The 25,139-nt window shown below is 42.2% G+C and overlaps 1 protein-coding gene across 1 annotated transcript in view; it reads left to right on the top strand.

The window, feature by feature from the left end:
• Positions 1 to 348: 348 nt before the first annotated feature.
• Positions 349 to 25,139, top strand: part of TM9SF3 (transmembrane 9 superfamily member 3) — a 40,489-nt gene continuing 15,698 nt past the window's right edge. The window contains 8 exon segments of the mRNA XM_061634640.1: positions 349 to 409; positions 412 to 506; positions 8,082 to 8,277; positions 9,007 to 9,129; positions 11,461 to 11,621; positions 12,780 to 12,857; positions 20,014 to 20,145; positions 22,067 to 22,233. Of these exon segments, the coding sequence (XP_061490624.1) occupies positions 364 to 409; positions 412 to 506; positions 8,082 to 8,277; positions 9,007 to 9,129; positions 11,461 to 11,621; positions 12,780 to 12,857; positions 20,014 to 20,145; positions 22,067 to 22,233 (998 nt within the window). The 5' untranslated portion in view covers positions 349 to 363.

The raw sequence follows: 25,139 nt of genomic DNA, 5'->3' as shown, positions 1-25,139 counted from the left end.
GGTTTAAGGACGGTATCCCACAATTAGCGTGCTCCCTCTCTGTACAGTGCCCTGAAAGTCTAGCGTAGATAAATTTTGCTTAATTCAGCGAATTTGTATCCAGATTAATACTCCGATCCCGTGCAGTGTTAAGTGCCTTCCCACGACCCACAGCCGGTCCGGCCATCCTGCGTATTAGATTATCGTCTCATGTCGTCCCGCCCACTATTTGAAAGCCGCCAGAGATTAAACAAACGAAACAAAACCTTCCTCTCGCGTCACTCCATCGCGCAGCGTAATAGCCACTCCTTCCTCCACTCTCCTCGTGTGAATTTTGGGCGGTGTCGGCCGCCGTAAGTAGCGGCTGTTCCGGTGTGCGCCCGGATGACGTGGCGGGAACGGCGGAAGCGGCGCCTCCTTTTCTTCGGTGGTGGCTGGTGGAGATGGGGATGGCGCCGGCCGGGCTCCTGTGGTGCGTGGCGGCCTTGTTGGTTTTGCGTGGCCGGGCCGATGAGCATGACCACACGGTGAGGGGCGCGCCGCGCCACAGGGGGCCTGAGGCGATGGGGATAAGGCGGCCTCCCTCCCTTCTTCCGTCTTTCCTTCCTTAGACAGGCAGGCGCGTAGCCCGCTACTTTGCCTGCCCTGTTTGACCGCGTCCCGTTAGGGGCTGGTTGAGCCTGCTTCTGATTGCCTGTTCGGCGTTGCATCCCCCCAGCCGGTACTGAGAGCCGAGAGAAGGGAGAAGACCAAGTGGGTTTCCCGCAACGTAGAACAAGCTTTGTTTTTGAGGGGCACGACGCGTTTCCTTCCGGGTGAAAAAGTTCTTGCTTTGCAGATGCTTAAGAGCCTCGGGCTTGACAGGAGCTGTCTGGTTCCTTCCCTAAGCAGGGAGGTAAGGCGGAGGCCCCAACAAACTCAGGGTGCTGTACAGCCGATCATGTGTTATCTTACTCGCTGGTATGGCCCTTTAAGTTCAGCGGAGAGTATTCACAAGTATATGCATAGGATCGTACTCTTACTATGTTTAAGAGATAGTGTAATTCTTGAATATCTCATTATTTGCTGAGAAAACAATGCATTGCAAGAATTTGGAAAAACAAGCCATATCCGTTAATAAACGTTAATCCAACATATAAAAGTGTTTTTCTTGGTAAGTTTTAAGAACAAATCTGTAAACAGACTAGCATTGTCATTCTTTTGAATCTTGGAGAGCTGCTCGCCTCCAGTGTCTTGGCTTCTGTTATGACAAAAGATGGGGTGCTGATGTTATCCCCCATTAGAGGGTAATTAAGCAAGGATCTTGCATGTGTGTTACTGTAGTTTTGGACACACTGCCATCCAAAGACATAGTTGACCCTGCAGTAGTGGTGGGGTATGTGTATATAAATAGTGTATAATAATATGTTAAAAATGTGCAACGTATATTATAATGGCCTGGTCTACGTGTCATGTTATGCTACAGTTTATTTTAAACTGGTTTAATAACTGCTGATGCACGTTGCTCAAGTTCCTAATTTGCAGCTCCGTATACTAACCTTTTGCCCAGTTGGGGAAGAAAGAAACCAGAGGCTGTCTTTGCATTATATGTGAACCAGCCCTCTAGGTTTGTTTCCTCCAAGCAAACCACGATTGGGAAGCCATGCAAATGTTTGAACCTGGGACTTTTCCTGCTTATGTGTTTCTCTTTCACTCTCAACAACTCTGTCCCGTCTTTGTATAAAAAGAATATCCAAGGTGCCAAAACATGCAATAGAAAATTAAAACATGAAATATCATAAAAGCTCACAAGATTAAAGTAAAACTGTAAAAAATAACCAATTAGTAATTTGTGTATTTTAAAGAATTATACTCTGCCTTTCAATCAAATTATTTTCAAGGAGGCTTACAAGCAATCAGTTATAATGCAAAATTCATGTATATACAATATACACAGGCCTTGGTTCTTTAACTGATGGTTGGTACTAGAGCTTGCTTCTCTTCATGGAATCCCAGAGTGGAGCTGAATGTTCTTTCTGGCAACAAGTGGGAAAGCTCTTCTGTGTTTAGTGGATGGGGCCAAGGTGGTCTTTCCTCTGCTGTGATGGTCTTCCTGAGCAGGGCCGGCACCAAACTATAGAAGGCCCTTTCCTGCAGTGGGCCCTCGGCAGTGGTGGCACAGCACGCAGGCACGCTAATGTGGCAACATGGGAAGTGGTGCAGCCAGACCTATTTTAAACCCATGCTGTCGGGGGGGTATTTTAAACCCATGCTGTTGGGGGGGGTATTGCCTGGGAGAGTGGTTCCCATTCTGCAATCCATGCTAGCATCATGTTGCGTGGTGCATGGTCCATGACCTGATGCTAGTGTGAATCACAGAGTGGGAGCTGCATCTACCTATCCTCAGCAGCAGGGCCCCCTCTCAGCCACAGGAGCCCTCGGCCAGTGCCCAACCTGGCCGCCCTCTGGCGCCAGGCCTGTTCCTAGGCAGCAGGCAATGGCCATTGATCTCCTGGCCACAATAGATTTTTTTAAAAGAAGGCAACGCCTTGTTACAAGACAACAGAAGCAATGATAGGGCCAGATAGACTTTTCATCAAAGTGTTGTCTTGGTGCCACTACAGAACATGTCCAGTTCTTAGACTAAGGCTGCAATCCTAACCATGTCTACTCAGAAGTACCATTGAATTGATTGGGGCTTACTCCCAGATAAGTGGGGCTAGGATTGGAGTCTTCGTCTATGTGGTGTAGCTCAAAGGCTGCTTTCTGTCAAAGATGAGAAGGGATGGGTGCCTTCTGGCACATAACATATATTTTATTTATTTCATTTATATCCCACCTTTCCTCCAAGGAGCTGAAGGTGGTGTAAAAACCTGATTTTATCCTCACAACAACTCTGAGGTAGGTTAGGCTGAGAGACGATGACTGGCCCAAGGTCACCCAGTGAGCTTCGTGGTCAAGCAGGGTTTTGAGCCCTGGTCTCCCAGGTCCCAGTCTGACACTCTAACCCAGGCTTTCCCAACCAGTGTGCCTCCAGATGTTGTTGGACCACAACTCCCATCTTTCCTGACCATTGGCAATGCTGGCTGAGGCTGATGGGAGTTGTGGTCCAACAACATCTGGAGGCACACTGGTTGGGAAAGGCTGCTCTAACCACTACACCACTGGTTATTAATATTCTTATATTATATTTTAATCTCCGATAGAGCAACTTTTCAAGGACTGGGGCTGTAATATTTCTGTGACAGCAAAGTTTTCCCTGGCAGAACATTGAAGGAATGACTTGATAAGTAGGGCAGCTACTAACAATTTTTGAGAAATGGTAGGTGTACTTGTAACATTTACAAAGAAACGAGGGCTGGCCTAAGTCAAACAGGGAAAATGAATCGTTTGAAAAAAAAACTATTGTAACTATGAAAGTTGATTATTATTGTGAATCAAGCTCCTTATGAACATTTGTTAAATATTAGGTATTGGTGACAAAGCTTCAATAAAATTATAGTCATACAATAAAAAATATCAAATGTGTGTAGGAAAACAAATCATTTCACATGTCTGAATTTTCTGTTGGTCATATCTCTTGGAACTAAGAATGCTGTTGTGTTGGTGACAGTATGCCACTTTATTCCATCATAGTGCGGTCTGCTCTGATAACAATAACACAGCTAGCACAACACAAATTCATGTAGGCCCAGCTTGCCCCTTGCTTTCCATCCTCCTCCCATGAATTAAGCTATTGTGAGTTGGGCTGCACTGCGGGACCTACTTTGTGCTTGGAAAAGCAAAGCTTCTCCTATGCTTAGTATACTATAGTTGAAGGTAACACTTCTAGATTTTGGGATTGCACAAATTTGATAGAGACTTTGATATTTGTCTGAGCTTGTAAAGGAACCTCACAGCTCTGGGGCCTTTGAGAATCAGGTGTGATTAAGAAATGTATTTCTCCCCTCTCCTCCCCAGACTCATCTCTTCTGAAACACTAGCCCTCAATATCTTGTGTGCACATCTTCTAAACATATGCCACTGTATGTCTTGGCGGTATTAGTTAACAGTGGCATTCTCTTCTGTTACTTTCATAAGCAATATTCTACCACAGACTGGCCTGGGGTGCACATCATGCTAAGCTAAACTTTGGCTTAGCACAAACGTGTGGGTTCCCAGAGGAGCTCACAGCTGCTTTGCTCCTCACTGGTCCTGTTCGATGCTGGGCTAAGCTAAGTCAAGGTATAATTTAGCATGTTGTCTGAATCAAAAAGTAAGCAGCCTTCTGGAAGGAAGTCATGGGTCTGAAGAATAGATACACACTGGCTTCAGTGCAAAAATCTTGCTAGTTCCCTCTTTTGTCTGACCTAAGGTAGCTAAACTAGGAAAATCAACCAGGCTTATTTTCCTGGTTGGTTAACAGTCGTTAAGCTAGAATTGCCTAGTTGGGACAAAATGGGAAACTCTTGCTTAATGCAAGCCAGCATCATTGTGCTGAAGCTGACACACAATGGGAGGGGCAAGAAAAGTGCTTGGCTTCAATGTCCATTTGAATCCTCAAAAATAATCCAAACTGGGCTTTTCTCTCCTTTAAAAGTAATTTGCTTTTAACATGAAACTGCATTTCATGTAAATTACTATATTGCAAGCTTCCTACAGGACAAACCAGTCGAATCCAGGAGATGCTGGTCTGTGGGATAATCCACAGAGTCCATGTGGATGATACTGTATCCTCTGCCTTAACAGCAATCTGAGCCCCCCCCCGTTTGATTATTATTATTATTAGCAGGGAACAAATCTTTAAAAAACATTATTTCTCTTATGATAGTTATCTATCTACCATGGTAAAATACTAGTAATTTGAAAGAAAAAACTACTAGCTCCTGAGTCAATTTCATTAATTCTTTCCGAAACTACATACCAAAAGTCCTTTTATTTTTCATGGCTCGAACATGGTGTCTTCATAGAATTATGGGCTATTCTTCCCCCATTTCACCAGCAGCAATCTGATTCAGACCCCAGACCTTTACTGGGGATTCCTGGACTCAGGCTTTTTTTTGGAGGGGGGTGCAGGGGACAGCAATGGGAAAGAGTTGATGGCTTTGCTACAAATAAACTAGCTATGTAGGCGACTAAACATTTTTATGGTCTGTCAGCTTTAAAATATCTGGCTAGCTTTGCTTACTTCCTTGGAGACGTTGAAAATGTTGCAGAGTGACTATTCTTGTTTCTTGCGATGAATTGCTAATGTTTGAAAACTGCCAAGTTCTCTTTGTATCTGTCAGATGCTAAAAGCCATGGGGCCGGGGGTAGAAGGGCCTCTAAACAAGACGTGTGTTATACCCTCAACAAAACGTGGGACACCACTGGAGTTTGGTCAAACTTTCCTAGTTTTCTAATAGCCAAAGCTGGTGTGTAGTTGAATTGTAAATATAAACTGTTCTTGTTCAGAATGACAATGCTAAGCACAGTGTTGTCTCTCCCAGTAAAATGGGGAGGAATTGGGCAAAACAAGTGTCAGTACACCATTTTGCATAATTCAGGTCATGATGGCACAAAGTTGAGTTTCTTTCTTTAAAGCACATTTATGCTGTTAAAACACACATGCTGTGTTTGTGCTTAGCGTTTTCCTCCTCCTTAACAGCTCCTTTATTTCCCCTTTTTTCAGAGGTGTAGCTGTATTTTAGTCTCTTGCAGCAAAAACAACAAAGAATCTTGAAGCACGTTGAAGTTTAACAAATTTATTATGACATAAGTGTTCATGGACTGCAATCTACTTCATCAGATGCTTGGTTATCCTGAGTTACAAGTAATGACTGGCCTGTTTGTCCTATGTGGAATGCAGAAGGGCATAGCTGGCAGATGATGGCATATAATTGCATTAGAAGATGAGCAGATGAATGAACTCCTGATATGGATGACGTTATTAGGTCCTGTAACAGTGTTGCCAGAGTAGACATGGGACAGAGTTGGCATCTGGGTCTGTCACAAAGTCTGGCTCCTTGGTCCATATTCTTGTTATGTGGCTTTTTGTCACTGGTGAGGAGCTTTTCTAGGTTGGACTGTCTGTAAGAAAGTACAGTCCTGTCACCCAAGTGTTGGAGGGAAGTGTATGTTGTCATCTGTCAACAATGCCCTTCTTCATTCTACTTAGGACAAACAGGTCAGTCCCTGCGCGGAGTAATAAATGGACATAAAGATGACATCAGAGTTGGCAGTATTCAACAGTCAATGGGAGAACATTTCTACCTCCAGAGGCACTCTATAAGAGTGGCAGTCCTAGAGCAGAGAAACTTTGAAGGGAGAGTTTGACAAAACATGGTGGCCCTTTCTAAGTTTTCTTAATTGTGATTGCTGTACCCAGCGGCCTCCAACTTCTCATCTGCAATTTTGGATTTGTCAAATTCATTGTTCAAGGTTCTGCCTTATTTCCTGGCTATGGGGCACAAGGTTGTGCTCTTGTGAATGTTCTTTAGTGCTTAATTGTATACACTTGTCTGCTGTATAGTTGTTACTATTATTGGTGTTTTTTGGTGACACATACTGAGGTCTTGTATCATCCATGATTTTTTTTGTTAGAGTCGAATGAGTTTTTTATTTGTGTTGTCAAAAATCAATGAAATATATATAAAAGGAACAGCTAAATTCCAACACATCAGAACATTTAATGCTATCACTTGTGGGTGGAACTGAGACAAGTTATATGTGTTAATTAACTTGCCAATAGGGAGTATGTCTGTGTTATCAACAGCTGTTTTGTGAATTACCACTGCTAATTATGTAATTTATCACTGTGCTTTTTCCCCATTTCATTTCCTTCTGACCTCACTGTTTATAATCCCCCCTCCCAAAACCATGCATATATATACCTGTAGCTCAGGATAACACTTCATGCATCTGATTGTAGTCCATGAAACCTGATGCCATAATTAATTTATTAATCTTTAAAGGTGCCACAAGACTCTTTGTTCTTAATTTCTGTTGAGCTTTTTTATTGCTTCTGAAACCTTCTTGTTTTGTCCCCATCTTAAAATGCCACATTCCAACTAGGTTTCTAAGCCCATCTTTTGCAGCAGTACTTTGGGTTGCTTGATCCATGCACTCCTAGTTACAGAGGGGTACAGATATTTAACTCCTTTTGCATACGAAGAGAACATTTAACTGGGCTTCTTTCAGGGTTAGTCAGCAGCCCATGCTAGTTGAGAAACCTGGTGCAATCGGGTCATTCTGAGACCAGTAGGAAGAGCTGTTTCATAAGCAACTGGATAGGGCAGCTTATCTTCCGCCTGCCTGCCTACTTGCTGCAGCCATGTCTTAGCTTTTTGACACTGCCAGCACTGTGCTCCATGTTTTTCTTGTGTGAGGGTGCATGGACAACTGCCAGGACACCGTGCTTGACAAAGCTGAAACCAGTCCATCGGTAGAGCAGTAGGGCATTCCTAATGCAAGTGCAGTTGGCCCTGGGAGGGCAGTGAGGAGGAGGGGAAACAGAACTGTAATATGCAGCTACTCATTCTATTTACACGGTTGTCTTCAGTGCTTTGAGCTATCAGTTTTCTTTAAATAAAGCTTGAATGAAATAGATTCAACATATTTTTACTACTTAAGTAATGATAATAATGGGGTGCTGTGGGTAGTCGTAGTAGACTACCAGTAACTAGAGTTTGTCAAAGGAAATTGAGAAAAAATAAGCAGAATGTACCTTTGAGGAGATTTGCCACCCTTACTTGTTGTCTGCTGAATGTGACAGACTATTGGAGTAGGACAGGACTCTTGGACATCTTAAGGCCCATACATAACAAATGTCAGCCAATTCATTAGCCTTGTAACCTACGCAATTCAGCCAAGAGTGTGATACAAGCAGAAAATGAGTACAAGGGAGAAAAGTATTTTAACCATGTAGTGCAATTCTGATTTTAAAGTAAGGCTGCACAACCCTGGCCTAATTTCCAGGGAGTGGCATAATTGGCTCTAGCCCTGCTGGCCCTCAACAGATTACCTTTGAGGGAAGATGGCCCTTGAAAGCAGAAGTGTTTCCCACTCTGTTTTATGCATACTTCACAAACTTCTCTGCGAGTACCTGATCCACTCTAAAGAACACACCTATTTATAATCCACTTTTCAATATACTTCCTTTTCAGTACCGAGATAAAGAAGAAGTTGTCTTATGGATGAATACAGTAGGACCGTATCACAATCGCCAGGAGACATACAAATACTTCTCTCTCCCTTTCTGTGGTGGATCAAAAAAAAGCATTGGTCACTACCATGAAACCCTGGGAGAAGCACTTCAAGGAGTCGAATTGGAGTTCAGTGGGCTGGATATTAAATTTAAGGGTAAAAAACTTAAGTTGCTTTTGTTGAAGCTTTCTAAACTAGTACGTGACTATTTCGTTCTTAAACACATGCTTGGACTCGTATCCTCTTATGTTCAGAAATTTTCTTACTGCAGTAGTTACCATCACTTATTAGTTACCACCACCACCACCGCTGTCATTGATGCATCTTCTGTCAATCATTGGTGATGGTTCAGGAGCAGACCATATTCATGTTCCCTTCCACAGGCCTTTCCCACACCTGTTTTCACCATAGTAAAGGCTTACATCAGTATTGACCTTAAGATTGGTAAATGCTAAGTGGCACTTGCTATTAACCAGGATTTGAAACCAGGATTTGAATTTGGTTAGCATTAACCATGAACAAGGCTGGCTGAGAAATGTGCACGGAAACCATCCTATTTCCTAAGGCTAGATATGTACACACTTTCTTTTCAAAGAACATTTTTCTTTTTCATGTGTGTGGAATTGATCTGGTGGTTTTGTTCCTGTTTGGGAGAAAGAGGAGAGTAATGCTTTATGCAAACTGTGTACTTTGGGGGAGGAGAATTGTGTATACTCAGAACCAAAAAGTTGAATTTTGAGTTTAAGTGCTTGAGACATGGGCCAAAACAGAGAAAATTATCTTTGGATGATGGATCCCTTTAGTAAAGTAATATTTAGTGCAATATCTAAGGATCGGTTAACTTTCAGCTAATGCACTATTAATGCATTGTTTTAATTTCTACAGATGATGTGATGCAGACAAATTACTGTGAAATAGACTTGGATAAACCAACAAGAGAGGCATTTGTTTATGCAATCAAAAATCATTATTGGTATCAGATGTACATAGATGATTTGCCAATATGGGGTAAGAAATATTTGCCTGCAGATCAGAACTGAAAAAAAATCAACTAAATAATTTACACAATTCCCATGTTCTTATTCTTCTCCTTTTTGTCCTTCCTCCTGACCCAATATACTGCTGCATCCTACTTTGTTGCTTATTTACTCAGAGGTCTGCCACATGCACCTTGAAGAACTGGGAGTGGAAAGTGGCACACCCCTCTTGGTCTTGCTTCTGTATTTGTAAGCTCCGTCTCATATGGGAAGGACTGGATACATGTAACTTTAAGCTGCAGTGGCGCACATGATGGCAATTTATTACCATATGAAGTACTGGAAGTTTTTCAAGGATATGGTGATGCTGTTGAGACCATTGCTTTCAGTAAGGCTGCAAACCTTATTTGTCTAGTTGGAAAATTAATCAACTACAGATTTAGTTAATTTAGTGGATGCTACTTTATATCAATAAAGTATCTACCAACTTCGGTTGGTAGATAAAGTATCTACTTATATTTACCAACTTCGGTTGGTGGCCCAACTATGTCCCTATCTGGACAGGGATAACCTGGCTTCAGTTGTCCATGCTCTGGTAACTTCTAAATTAGATTACTGCAATGCACTCTACGTGGGGCTGCCTTTGACGATGGTTCGGAAACTGCAGCTTGTGCAAAATGCAGCGGCCAGATTGGTGACAGGGACCAGACGGTCTGAACATATAAAACAGATTCTGGCCCGCTGGCACTGGCTGCCTGTATGTTTCCGAGCTCGATTCAAGGTGCTGGTATTGACCTATAAAGCCTTACATGGCTTGGGACCACAATACCTGATGGAACGCCTCTCCTGATACGAACCCACCCGTACACTACGTTCAAGATCAAAGGCCCTCCTCCGGGTGCCTACTCCAAGGGAATCTCAGAGAATGGCAACAAAGGAGAGGGCCTTCTCAGTGGTGGCCCCCAAATTATGGAATGATCTTGCTGACGAGGTGTGCCTGGCGCCAACACTGTTATCTTTTCAGCGCCGGGTCAAGACTTTCCTCTTCTCCCAGGCATTTTAGCATGTGTTCTATATTGTTTTAAATTTTTAAATTGTGTTTTAAATTGTTTTTTAAAAGATGTATTTTAAATTGTATTTGTTTTTAGTTATTGTAAACCACCCAGAGAGCTTTGGCTATGGGGCGGTATACAAGTTTAATAAATAAATAAAACAAAGAAAGAAAGAAGCTTGTGTTGGTGAAGCAACATAGCAATCTTTTTAAGGGTATTGTGATTCTGGTGTGGTACTGTAAGTGAGATTGGGAAAGGATGTCCTTCCGTTTTAACAATGAATTGTAGTTCTTTATTACATTGTAAGTTGATTTTAAACATCCAGGGTTTTAGTCCATATCCAAATTTACTTTTAATTTATCAGTTTACAGGCAGCTCTGGTGAAATCTCAGAAGTCCAAGAAGGGAAAGCCAAATTGAATTTCCAATGCTCAGAGGAGTGCTGTGGAGCCTGTATTGCTCCTTGCCCCTCTCCATGACCAGTAGAAGCAAAATAAACTATGCACATTTGTTTTAAGTTGCGTAAATAAGCTTTCTTACACAGAAGTTGTATTCTTGTGGGATAGAATTCTGTGTGTGTGAAATGCAGAGCATGGCTGCAGAATCCTATGCCTATACATTCTGTGCCATGGGCTTTTTGGAGTCTTTTTGTGCGTCTCCATTGTCTGGCTGGAACGCACTGGGTTCAAAACATTCGGAGGCTTCACTCTCCATCAGTTGTGGCAGTTAGGGAAGTTTCGAAGTGGTTGGCTATGAAGTACTCATTTAATCTTTACTGTAAGGCTCTGTTCCCTGAACCTTAGGCTGCATCTTATCAAGCAGAAACTTGTTTTTTGGAGGCTTACTTGACCCCCTTTTTTTGCCCATGAGCTGCACTGATTGTCCACTACACCGAGGATTGGCCACGTGTATGCCACTTGTGTGTGCATCCACTCACAGAGAACACACATATCTGCATTTACATATACATACACATATAGGGGGACATCTCCTAAACTTCATTTGTTCATCTTCAATTTATGCTGCTTTGTCCATCTCAGTATTCATTTCAGTAACTTCCCAGGTCAAAAAATAAATCTACCTGCTCTCCCCCCCCTCAAATCATGCAATTAACTTCGAAGCCCATCACTTAATGTTGTCTGTGTTCCACCAAAATCTCTGCAACAGCAGGGGGAGTATCTGGCCTCTTGAAGCCAATATTTGTTCCCCTCTGGTAGCCACACTTGTAGATGGCAAGCCTGTTGCAAACCGGTACCTTTGGCACATGAAGTAATAGTAAGAAGCACTAAATCTGATCCCTTCTCTTTGCAGGTATTGTTGGTGAAGCAGATGAAAATGGTGAAGATTATTATCTCTGGACATACAAAAAACTTGAAATAGGCTATAATGGAAATAGGATTGTGGATGTGAATCTGACAAGTGAAGGAAAGGTTAAACTAGTTCCCAACACCAAAATTCAAATGTCTTACTCGGTAAGTACTCTGAATTTATGGATGACATTAGTTACCATGTGTTAGTGGTGGGCAGGTAATTCAATGGGCTGACATAATCTTTTCATCTTAGTCTTCCATTGAAAGCCAACTGGTTATTCATTGCCACATTCTACTCCATTTCCAGCAATATATAAAAATAGAGCTTGTACTTAAAATAAAATAAATATAATTACAGTTGAACAATTGGCTATGTGCTGCCGATCAACTTATTTGATTTATTTCCACAATACCACATCCCCAGATCACTCCCTTTTGAGTCTCTCTGCTTACTTACAATTGCCAAGTCTGGAGCCTGAAAGGGCCTTTGTGCTTCTAAGGCAGTGATTCTCAAACGGTGTGCTGGGGCACACTGGTGCACCGCAAGAGGTGGCTAGGTGTGCCGTGAATATTATGAAAGTATATTATTATTAAGTTATTTTTATTCATAGTTTAAAATATATTAGTATATTTTTATTTTGTACACGAAGTGCGCCAGAAAATTTTTATATGTTTTACAGTGTGCCGTGAACCAAAAAAGTTTGAGAACCGCTGTTCTAAGGGTTGTGTAGAAGCAAGAGATTCACCACATGTAGCTTTTCTCATCATAACTGTCCCTAGCAGAATTTTCCTTGAGTTCCGATTGTAAAATTTTATAGTGCTCTGGCACACATGGTCCTCCTGATTCCACAGCTTTCTTCCTACATGGTTGCCATTATTATTATTATAATGATGACCCTTCTCCTGTGCCTTCAGCAGTGGCTGACATGAAGAAAACAATGACTAAAATAAACGAGCGATATCCTTTATCTCCCTATTAGGAAATGCTTCTTTTGCATGTTAGGCACAGGACAAGAGTAGGGCCAAGAAGAAATGTGGCAATCAAGAATGCCAGCTCAAAGTCTAAATATGCAGTGATAGAAAACTGTATCTGTTATATTTCAGCAAGTTGTGATGTTTGGATAGCACCAGGCGCTTGCAAGAAAAAACATGGTAATTGTCACCCCGTATCAACCTAAGTCTTGCGCCCTCTTGACACAACATACTTGTTCTATGTTGGTGCATGTTTCATTTTTTTCCTAGCTAGAGGAAAAACTGAACTGGGCTTTGTAGATCTGTAACCAAATATTCTCAGCTTTCCAAGTATTAATTTCTTTCTAGGTAAAATGGAAACGATCAGATGTGAAGTTTGAAGACAGATTTGACAAGTACCTTGACCCATCTTTCTTTCAACACAGAGTATGTTTTTTAATTCAGTTTACGTTTATACACATTATTAAATGTAGTGGCCTAAACTCTGCAGTCCTGGCTAAAACCTGAAGGTGCAGTGTCCCAATCCATCAGTGAACTCACCTTCGAGTCTTCAACCAGGATTCAGGTTGACTAGGTCACCTGTGGTGTTTAAATATGGATTGAACAGTAGCATGCAACATTTACGTGTGCCTCAATTTGTCAGTATCTGTGTACTTCTTGACACCAACTATTCTTTTTACGTCTCCCTAACTTCCATTGGTTTTACATGCGAGCTCTGTTCCTAGGGTATGTTCCTTCCATCTTTTAATCTCACCTTTTGTAAATGTTGTCCCTCCATCCCAGTCCATGTGTTTTTGTGATATCCAGCTATCTCACTGTCTATGCATATGAAATAAGCTCTTGCTGATAAAACCTCATGACACAATAAATGTTGGTATTTGTGCTGCCGCAGGACTCGAGATAATTTATGTGCACTCTATACAGTATATAATTTTTTGAAATTCTCTTAGCAGAGCAGCACCATTCTTCATCAAGATGTAGGGTTGCATCTGACTAAGTTATACTCTGGGTAGATATATTAAATTTAATGGTCCTAAGCCTTTAATTTCAATGGGTCTGCTTTGTGTAGGATTAACAACTCATAGTCTTGATAGGAGATGTATGCTAGGAACAATTATATGCACAGGCACAAAAAGCCACAAAGAGCAGCAGCATTGTTACAAGTGGGCTTAGTTTGTTCGCTTGTTAACTAGCACATGTTACCAAATCATCATCATCAAAACTTTATTGCGTATAGCCATAGGCCTTTGCAAGATACAATGAAGATTAAAATAGGTAGGTGGGTAGGATGCCAGGGGGCTAAAATTAGTCCAGACTTAAAAGACGATCACAGGGCATTATAAGTCTTAATATGTCTCGCTCGCAGGTTCATAAGAACATAAGAAGAGCCTGCTGGATCAGGCCAGTGGCCCATCTAGTCCAGCATCCTGTTCTCACAGTGGCCAACCAGGTGCCTGGGGGAAGCCCGCAAGCAGGACCCGAGTGCAAGAACACTCTCCCCTCCTGAGGCTTCCGGCAACTGGTTTTCAGAAGCATGCTGCCTCTGACTAGGGTGGCAGAGCACAGCCATCATGGCTAGTAGCCATTGATAGCCCTGTCCTCCATGAATTTGTCTAATCTTCTTTTAAAGCCATCCAAGCTGGTGGCCATTACTGCATCTTGTGGGAGCAAATTCCATAGTTTAACTATGCGCTGAGTAAAGAAGTACTTCCTTTTGTCTGTCCTGAATCTTCCAACATTCAGCTTCTTTGAATGTCCACGAGTTCTAGTATTATGAGAGAGGGAGAAGAACTTTTCTCTATCCACTTTCTCAATGCCATGCATAGTTTTATACACTTCTATCATGTCTCCTCTGACCCGCCTTTTCTCTAAACTAAAAAGCCCCAAATGCTGCGTCGCTCCATCCCCTTGATCATTCTGGTTGCCCTCTTCTGAACCTTTTCCAACTCTATAATATCCTTTTTGAGATGAGGCGACCAGAACTGTACACAGTATTCCAAATGCGGCCGCACCATAGATTTATACAACGGCATTATAATATCGGCTGTTTTATTTTCAATACCTTTCCTAATTATCGCTAGCATGGAATTTGCCTTTTTCACAGCTGCCGCACACTGGGTCGACATTTTCATCATGCTGTCCACTACAACCCCGAGGTCTCCCTCCTGGTCGGTCACCGGCAGTTCAGACCCCATGAGCGTATATGTGAAATTAAGATTTTTTGCTCCAATATGCATAATTTTACACTTGTTTATATTGAATTGCATTTGCCATTTTTCTGCCCATTCACTCAGTTTGGAGAGGTCTTTTTGGAGCTCTTCGCAATCCCTTTTTGTTTTAACAACCCTGAACAATTTAGTGTCATCAGCAAACTTGGCCACTTCACTGCTCACTCCTAATTCTAGGTCATTAATGAACAAGTTGAAAAGTACAGGTCCCAATACCGATCCTTGAGGGACTCCACTTTCTACAGCCCTCCATTGGGAGAACTGTCCGTTTATTCCTACTCTCTGCTTTCTGCTTCTTAACCAATTTCTTATCCACAAGAGGACCTCTCCTCTTATTCCATGACTGCTAAGCTTCCTCAGAAGCCTTTGGTGAGGTACCTTGTCAAAAGCTTTTTGAAAGTCTAAGTACACTATGTCCACTGGATCACCTCTATCTATATGCTTGTTGACACTCTCAAAGAATTCTAATAGGTTACTGAGACAGGACTTTCCTTTGCAGAAGCCATGCTGGCTCTGCTTCAGCAAGGCTTGTTCTTCTATGTGCTTAGTTAATCTAGCTTTAATAATACTTTCTACCAGTTTTCCAGGGACAGAAGTTAAGCTAACTGGCCTGTAATTTCCAGGATCCCCTCTGGATCCCTTTTTGAATATTGGCGTTACATTTGCCACTTTCCAGACCTCAGGCACGGAGGAGGACCCGAGGGACAAGTTACATATTTTAGTTAGCAGATCAGCAATTTCACATTTGAGTTCTTTGAGAACTCTCGGATGGATGCCATCCGGGCCCGGTGATTTGTCAGTTTTTATATTGTCCATTAAGCTTAGAACTTCCTCTCTCGTTACCACTATTTGTCTCAGTTCCTCAGAATCCCTTCCTGCAAATGTTAGTTCAGGTTCAGGGATCTGCCCTATATCTTCCACTGTGAAGACAGATACAAAGAATTCATTTAGCTTCTCTGCAATCTCCTTATCGTTCTTTAGTACACCTTTGACTCCCTTATCATCCAAGGGTCCAATTGTCTCCCTAGATGGTCTCCTGCTTTGAATGTATTTATAGAATTTTTTGTTGTTGGTTTTTATGTTCTTAGCAATGTGCTCCTCAAATTCTTTTTTAGCATCCCTTATTGTCTTCTTGCATTTCTTTTGCCAGAGTTTGTGTTCTTTTTTATTTTCTTCATTCGGACAAGACTTCCATTTTCTGAAGGAAGACTTTTTGCCTCTAAGAGCTTCCTTGACTTTGCTCGTTAACCATGCTGGCATCTTCTTGGCCCTGGCGGTACCTTTTCTGATCTGCGGTATGCACTCCAGTTGAGCTTCTAATATAGTGTTTTTAAACAACTTCCAAGCATTTTCGAGTGATGTGACCCTCTGGACTTTGTTTTTCAGCTTCCTTTTTACCAATCCCCTCATTTTTGTGAAGTTTCCTCTTTTGAAGTCAAATGTGACCGTGTTGGATTTTCTTGGCAATTGGCCAGTTACATGTATGTTTAATTTAATAGCACTGTGGTCACTGCTCCCAATCGGTTCAACAACACTTATATCTCGCACCAGGTCCCGGTCCCCACTGAGGATTAAGTCCAGGGTTGCCGTCCCTCTGGTCGGTTCCATGACCAACTGGTCTAGGGAATAGTCATTTAGAATATCTAGAAACTTTGCTTCTTTGTCATGACTGGAACACATATGCAGCCAGTCTATGTCTGGGTAGTTGAAGTCACCCATTACTACCACATTTCCTAGTTTGGATGCTTCCTCAATTTCATATCTCATCTCAAGGTCTCCCTGAGCATTTTGATCAGGGGGACGATAGATCGTTCCCAGTATTAAGTCCCTCCTGGGGCATGGTATCACCACCCACAACGATTCTGTGGAGGAGTCTGCCTCTTTTGGGGTTTCGAGCTTGCTGGATTCAATGCCTTCTTTCACGTATAGAGCGACTCCGCCACCAATACGTCCTTCCCTGTCCTTCCGATATAGTTTATATCCAGGGATAACTGTATCCCACTGGTTTTCTCGATTCCACCAGGTTCCTGGAGGCCAAAGCAAAGTTGGCCACTGCGACTGTTTGGATTTGCATATAGGAAAAAAACTTTTTGAGCAAGATTTGGGAGCAAGATATTTTTGTTTGGCGACAGGGAGGAAGGTAGACATTAACAAGTAATAAACCGGCCCAGTCAAATTTGATGACTAAGGATATTGCAAGCTTCCAGGGGGTTGAGTCTCTTGGTGGAGATTTGTAGGTTAGTAGAGATGAGCATACTCAAGCCACCCTTAGGGTGACCCCAAGAGCTTGAGGTAGCTTCAAGTGAATAGGTTGTAAATCCATTTAGTTCTGGGCCCTCCAAGTTAAGTCTCTTGTAGAAGAATTATATCATGCTTCTTTAGATACTCCAAAAAAGAAAGGTCTGATGCTTTATTCTTCCAGCCTGAAATATTCCACGATAAAATTGAAAGATGAGAGTTGAAGTAGACTGGTGCTTGTCAGCTTAGGGCTGGGTAGGCAGGAGGCGAGTATTGCCTAGGAGATGGACAGGAAGCTTGCCCATAGTCTGCCTCATATGGGTCAATTGCTTCAAGAGTTGGATCCAACCTGCTGACGTTCAATAGAATTGGTTTATGGAGATAAGCTGTGTGGGTCAAATAAGCGCCTGCTTTCTGGGGAGGTCCTTCTTCATTTGGATCAAGCCATCTCATAGACGTCCAGGAGAGGGATGTGGAGTCAGCTCGAGCCTTATGGGCAGAAGATGCTCGATTCTTGATGGTATTGCCACATGTCGCCTCGGGAGCTGTTAAGTCCCTTTCAACAATGATCTGAGTAGAACTGAGGTCATTATTGGGATCAGATGGACCCTGAGGAGCACTCTTTAAGTTTCTAGGGTGGGTGTTAGATGGTGTCTCAGTCTCTTTTCCCCTACCAGGCTCACTCTCTTTGGTATTAGGAGATGACAGACTCTTTTCTAAGAGAGACTTTAGTGTATGAAGTCGTGAGAGAATTTCGGCTTGAGCTGGAAAAGATGGAAGAGAAAAAGATTTAAGTAAAATCTTCTCTTCTGTAAGTGATTCTGTATGGTTATTGGACACTAAAGTGCTTCCACGAATGTCGATTTCATTTGATGTTTCCACAGGTCACGCAGCCAGGTTTTGTAGGTGTGAGGATGGTTCATTAATCGTCTTAATCTCTAAGTCAATCAAATTATGTACCAGTTCATTACTGGTCTTTATTGGTCCAACCGGTTTTAGTAGTGATGGATGAATAAGTAGTGTCTGGGATGGGGCTGAGTTCTCAAAGATTCGTGATACCAATAGACCACTCGATGCTAAGATATCTCTGTTGCCTAATAGCAGGAAAGCTTTGCTCGGATTAGTGAAAGTCACCACGGCGCGTGCATTGACATAGTTGTAGAACAAGTATTTTAACTGAGTTATATCGTCAATGTTCAGTTCGCCATGGATAATTCTTTCAAGGGTTTTTAGTAGATGCATTTTGCGATCCCTTTGTGGTAAAGAGCCCGGGGGTTTGGGATAATTGGATAGAATCAGTTTATGTCGGTTGAGAGTTAGGTTCCATCGCATAGCTCCCATCCGCTTCCAAGAGACTTTTGGTACCATGGATATGAGTGACCATGGATCCTGCTGGTCGAGGGTTTTGGTTGTGAGATAAGTTTTTTGAAGAAGGAGAAGGCAAGAAATCGGCAAAGTCATCTTGAAGGGTGTTAGCTATGGCGCAGCTGCTTTGTTCGGGTAGAGCCGGGTTTGTGACCTTCGGTTTGGTTTTTGGCTTAGAAGAGGCATCGAGTAACTTGAAGAGTTTTTCCCAATTCACTTTGCTATGGCAAAGATTCTTTGGCTGTTTAATGTTCTTAGTTTTTTTTGACATCTTTATTGTAGTGACACGAGTCTTGACTGAGCTGCCTTTAGGTTTCGTCTTGGGTTTCCAAGTAAGATTTCTTGATGGAAGAGTTTGAACGGTGTGCCCAGTGGGGGGAGTTCTTGATCTCTCTTTTTCGGAATCTAGATCAAGTTTTATAAAGGCTTCAGCCAGTGTAGTTAGGAGACGGTTGGTTTCATAGAGAAATACTTTGACACACTCAAGATCACTTGTTATCGTGTTAAACCAGGACTCTATTTCAGCGGAGGGACCTTTGCATGCGGCATTTACCTCCGTGGCTGACTGTATTTGGTTGGTAGAATTCCAATTAGTCTTTACTTCAGTATTAGAATGCTCGACTGGGTCAAAGACATGGTTTAGTGACGCTCAGACTGGTCATCTTCTTCGCAGTTCAGCAGCATTTTAGCTGTTTCTAGGGGGGACATGTTCTCAGCCCATGCTATTTCCTGTGCTAGGTTTAAAGGAGGCGGGTTATAAGCACTAGGTTTCGGCTCAGGAATGAGATTCAGGGACCAGTCCCTTACTGGAGCAGGAGAGGGAGTAGTTCCGGTTCCTTGTTCCTTGGCTCGGTTTCCATCAGTTTTTCGTTTCTTAGGAGAGTAAAAATGAATTATTTTTGGTTGTCTAGCCTGACTGGTGTTAAAGGGCAGCTCAAGAGAAGGGGCAATTCCCAGATTTTTATAGTCTTTTCTGGTGAACACCATTGTTCAAGGAAGCCGCAGAATTGCCGCTTTAAGAGGCACACAGAGATGAACCCAGCAAAACATACAGGGAGTGAAAAGCAAAGCAGCAAAAAGAAGGAAGTAAATCCAGAGAGCCTTTTGATGTTAGTTTGTTAAAGTTGTTTGGAGATAAGGAGAATTGCTTCTTTTCATAAATTAGAACAAGCACTTACTAGCCATGTTGTTGAACACCAGCCAAATCAAGTTGGAGCGGAGGCAGTAAGGAGAGAGAAGAAAACATCGTCCCAAAGGAAATTGCACTCAAGGTCTCAGTCCTGATAGAGATAGAGTTGGCGCAGAAGTATCGCAGATAATAAATAGCAAAAAACAAGTGCTAAATTAGGCTCCTTAGCAAATGTGAATGTGGAGCTCGAAGAAGTGCGTCCATCAGCCCCAGGGATTGGGCTCATGGGAGTTGTAGTTCAAAAAAGTAACTTTTCCAAGCTCTGGATTCATGTGGTGGTGATGAAATGCCTTGTGCTACCATTTTACTACAGTAAATTTGTTATTACTAGTTAATATACATTTGCCATTTATGAAGGAGTCGGAGTCGGACAGTAGAAAGAGGAGTCATAGTCGTAGTCGAAGGTCTGGCGTACCGACTCCACAGCCCTGGTAGAGAGGCCTGGAGGGCTGAATTTGCTCCTGGCACTTGTGGTTCCTCATCCCTGGGCTACAGGATTTATTTCCTCTTTTGAGTTGCTTGCTTGAATAATAAGTTAACAAATTCCAACTTTTTATTGTAGATTCACTGGTTTTCAATCTTCAATTCCTTCATGATGGTTATCTTCCTGGTGGGCTTGGTTTCTATGATTTTAATGAGGACACTGAGAAAAGATTATGCACGATACAGTAAAGAAGAAGAAATGGATGATATGGTAAAATTCTTATTTACCTTCTGATTGTGCTACTTTTAAAGAGTGTTTTCAATTCTAGAAAACTTGCATGCTGACATTTGAACAAGTTTTCAGTAAAAAAAGCTATTGCCAGAACAGCTCTTCTGTTAGATTTCAGTTCCCCTGTGTGTGCCTGCATAGTTAATGTGAGGGCTCTAATGTAGAAGGATTGAAGGTGCTTGATATGGGTGTGGGGGAAGTCTTCCAGCTCAGTTCATGTCTGACTTCCACAGATGGAGCTAGCCCATTTGGTGACTAGGAAGCCTTACCTGATAGGTCTGTGTGGTCCCCATATTCAGTTTAGTTAGTAAGGCAGTTGTCTGCAGCTTCCTTCCATCTTTGGGTGCCCTACCCCATGCCTGCAGAGCAAGTCAAAAGAACTCCCTTCCAGTAGATGAGCTTATCTTAGAACACAAGGTGTGGGAAATTCTCATTCAAATCTGCAAGGCCAGCCAAAATAAAAGCTGCTTGGAACAACATTCCTTTACTTTGGGATCCTTGTTCCAAAGAAATGAATGCAAATGCATTATAGCAAATGGCTGAAAAGCTTGCAGGTCTTGCACATTTGAATAACATGGAGACTCCCAGAAAAGAGTGGCCTTCTGTGGTACCATGTACCGACTGAGGCAGGACACCAAGCCATTCAATCCTCAATAGCAGGATAGTAGAATCTTTATTGATGTTCAAGATTATGACCTCATTAGTGAAAGAGCTCTTTGACTCCCAAGTCAAATCAGCACATCAGGAATGATGTCCAAGCAATCCACTCTGGTGGTGTTTAAAATTATTAGAGAGTGTTTCTGAAACACTCAGCTTTTAAAACACTGTAAACTGACTACCACGAACCACAATATTCAAATTTTCTTATTATAGCTGGGGCTCTAAGCCAAGCCCATCTGAAGGAAAAGTTGTTTTTCCTTGGGGCAGTCCCTGAGAGCTCGTAGCAAGATTTCTGATGTTTACAGAATGCCCCTTCCCCTAAGCTTTGGCTATATAGAGAGCAGCTCTATGAGAACTGGCATTTGAGTGACAGAGCTGCAAGAACTTATGATGTTTCCTTTTGGTTTTGGTTTCCTTTTGGTTTTTTCAGGAATTCATCCTAAAAGGGTGGATGCAATTTAAAGATAAATCTATCCGAGCATCTTAGAGTTTTGAAGAGTGGATCATAATCAACCATTGCATCTCACTCTCACCACAGTAGCCAGACACCTGGCTGAACTTTCTACTGGATGCCTCAATGTATTGAGCACTTGCTGCTTTGTGAAGCTAGCACCTTCAGCTGCAGTGCTTTGGAAGATTTAGCACATCTCAGAATACATAATCACTATGTCTAACAAACTGCTTCCTATGTGAGCTTGGCCATTGTCAAGATCCAGACCGCTAAAGCGTAGTCCTGATGCATCAGAGACTTTGACCTCGTAGATTGAAGGGTGTGTGCATGAAAGCTGATGGTTATACTAGCTCTGGAAAGTCTCCACTGAAGAGTTTGACCTTGGATGATTGATAACTTACACTTCTTAAAATTGATTCTACATTGCCTCCCATAGGTAGCCTGTGTAGATGCAAAGTTGAGCCTTTCATGAAATCCTGCAGCATCAGATGACCCATACACATTGCTCGAAGTCAAAGGGGTGGACAGTGGGAGATCTTTGTTTGTCAGAGGGCTTGGGAGAGGGAGTCTTTGTCACTTGGACTGCAACTAGAAGGAAGCAAGTGAGAGGGGAATGGCAGGAGAAATTGGTAAAAAGTAGTAGTTGATGTGTGTAATGAGTAGATCATACTGCTCCCCTACAGATACTTCTTTTTAAAATAACACAACTGGAACTAGTATTTTGCTTTAATGGGATTGACTACTAGCAATTTCCTTCTTGGTGATTGTTTTCAAATTATATTTTTTTTGCAGGACAGAGATCTAGGTGATGAATACGGCTGGAAACAGGTTCACGGAGATGTCTTCAGACCATCCAGTCATCCTTTAATATTTTCATCCCTGATTGGTTCTGGCTGCCAGATCTTTGCAGTTTCTTTCATAGTGATCATTGTGGCAATGCTAGAGGATTTATACACAGAGTGAGTATTGCTTCATATCTTCTTCATATGATTCAGCAAGCCTATTAAACATGTATAGTTATGTCTGGAATGCTTTCAGTTTACAAAGTGGATCACATTGGGGCAACTTTTCTATGCCCAGGAGACCGCTATCTGCATAAATCATTCTTGCAGGCTATCATGGCTCAGAGCCCGTAAGCATAATTTCTAAAATGAAAAGCTAAGTGGGTGCATCTTTTAAATTTAAAATGATGGCTTAGATCCCAACGTTGGGTTGGGGGACTCTTTCGAAATAGTGTGGGATGTGATGAAAATGGATATGGTGGGAGCTGACAGAAATCTCCTGATTTAGTACTTTGTACGTGCAGACTAAAGGCGCAATTCATTGTCAATTCCATAATTATCACAAAAAGGGACTACTAGAGCCTCAGGCAACCTGGAATACTGTATCCTCAGATGTGGCAATAGGAAGAATTATGTTCCGAGGAGTCTTGGCCATGAAACAGCAGAACTAGATAAGAACCAAAAGCCTGCTGGTTTGCAAGGCTGTTTTTCCAGTGACTGGCAACATGCATTCAAAAGGTGTAAAGTGGAGTGGGGAACCTCTGAACTAATCTTGGCCTACTGGGGGATCCATGAGGCCATTTTCTCTAAACCATGCACACCTGTCAAATCAGCATGTCACCTGATAGGTGGGAGGGCATGGTTCAACTCTCTGTTGTTTATTTGTGCCTGTGCAGGTGTCCACAGCCAAAGCAGCATAATTTAACTGCTGCTCAATAGCGGTGGAGTAGGGGTTAAATTGTGCTCAGTTTGGCTGCTTGTTCCCTCTGGTAACAAGCACTGGCTGGGCAAGATACATGACTCTGATGGCGGCAGGACCCACAGAACGGCCTTTTCAGCTGACTTGAATAGATAGGCAGGATTGACTGGAGGTGACAGTCTTGTAGGAATCCTGGTCCCAAGGTGTTTAGGGCTATATAGGTAACAACGATCACATTGAGTTGTGTGTGATAATAACCCAGCACCCAGAAGTGTGGCCGCTTCTTCTGCTTTGGACTTTGACTGTTATTGAATCATTTAAAAAAAGCTCTAAATTCCCTTGTAGTTCCTTTAATTTGTGATAGTGAAAACCATGGTTGTAGGAAAGCTTGAAAATACTGCCCCAGCATGAGAACAAACATTGATCTTCCATGTGTTCTCATGCTTTCCTGGAGATTGCCTCTTGTAGCATGTGTTTTGAAAGGCACAGTCACCAGGATATGGTAAACGTGTTGATTTCGAACCCAGCTCTGGGAAGCAGCTATGAAAAGTAGCGGTTTGTTCTGCAACTTGGTGCTGCTGCTTTGTACATCAACAGAAAGAATACTTTTAAGTTGTGGACAAAGGTTCCACTTTACCACAGAGCAGGTAATTACTGTGAGTGTATGGGAATGTATCTAGGAAATTTCTTTCCACCCCCCCCAAAGATGGACTTGATTTCAATGCTACTACTGCTGATAAAGGGTAGTGGGCTTAAGTATACATGTAGACAAACTCAGAACAGACCCACTGAAATTAATAAACCTAAATTAGCCATGTCTATTAATTTCAGTGGGTCTACTCTGAATAGGACTAGCATTCATACCATCCAAACTCTGGTTTAAATTAAATTAAATTAAATTACTAGCTAAGGAACAAGGAGAGTTGTGATTTCCATTTATCATGTTTCCAAGAAAAGTATACTTTTTCATGTCTTCTATTCAGCATGGTCTGAAATATGTATATTTCTGAGTTCAAACATGCAATCTTCATATTTATTATTTATTTATTTATGAGCTTTATATCCCACCCTTCCTTTCCAGTAGGAGCCCAGGGCGGCAAACAAACGCACTAAAAACACTCTGAAACATAGTTGGCAATGTTCCCATTTTAATACCAATAATCAAAAACACATCTTTCTACTTGTAAGGGAAGAGTTTCTTTGGGTCTGTTGAAAACTTGGGTTGGGGGAAGGCAAGAGTCTGGCAATAACTGAAGTGGAGGTTGTGCCACAGCACCCCAGCTTACAGCTCCATTCATTGGTGATAACTTGTGGCTGAGTAAGATTGTCTTCCAAGATAATTTAGTTGGAAGATGCCTGGGTGTGAATTTTTTTTATGTGGGGATATAGGTGCACAACGATCAACACACAATCTTGACAGAAAAAGGCTTTGATCCAATTGCATGGATCCCATGACGATTGGAAGTCTTTTATCTGCTGCAGCCTTCATCCACCTTCACAGCCGTTGTAACATACACATTGTTATCCTCCGCCTGTTCTGCTGTTGAGGACATTCTTGGATTGTTCTTTGTCTTGTTCCTCTCCCTTGATCTTACCACCAAGGATGACCCTGCTGGGAGTACGTAACTCCTGACGGCATCGCTCATAGGGTTCATTGGAACACACAAGCCCACTCACCACTACAAGGTGACGATCCATCGAGGAAGCTTGCAGCTCCACCCACAGCTATAGCAATCCTTGCCAGTTTTCACCTCCTTCTCATTGAGAAGCAAAATTAATGTGACACAATAGATTTATGCATAGAATCTTGCATAGTGATTGCAGCAGGACCCGAGTCTGTTAATGACAGCCCTCTGGGAGGAGTTGGTGTCAGTCCTTCCCCGTTGTCTTTTCTCAATAAAAATGTTCCGTAAGCTGTTGTTCACTTGGGAGATGAAAACTTATAGGAGCCCATCTGCAATTGCTATTAACACTGCAAAACATCTTGGGAGATCCTTTTCACAAATCTCCCAAATTGTGTCAGTTTTTGTCCTGATTGTAGCAGGAACAAAAATTTAGGAGTACAGTTTCCAGACTCCTGTTCTCTGAAAAATATGACAAAATTTCTGAAATTTCACTAGAGGGGTCGTAACACTATTTGCAGTGTGGAGAATTCAAAGACCAG

The sequence above is a fragment of the Rhineura floridana genome, chromosome 7 (assembly GCF_030035675.1).
Source record: "Rhineura floridana isolate rRhiFlo1 chromosome 7, rRhiFlo1.hap2, whole genome shotgun sequence".
Lineage (NCBI taxonomy): Eukaryota > Metazoa > Chordata > Lepidosauria > Squamata > Rhineuridae > Rhineura > Rhineura floridana.
This window is presented reverse-complemented; position numbering and strand designations above follow the sequence as displayed.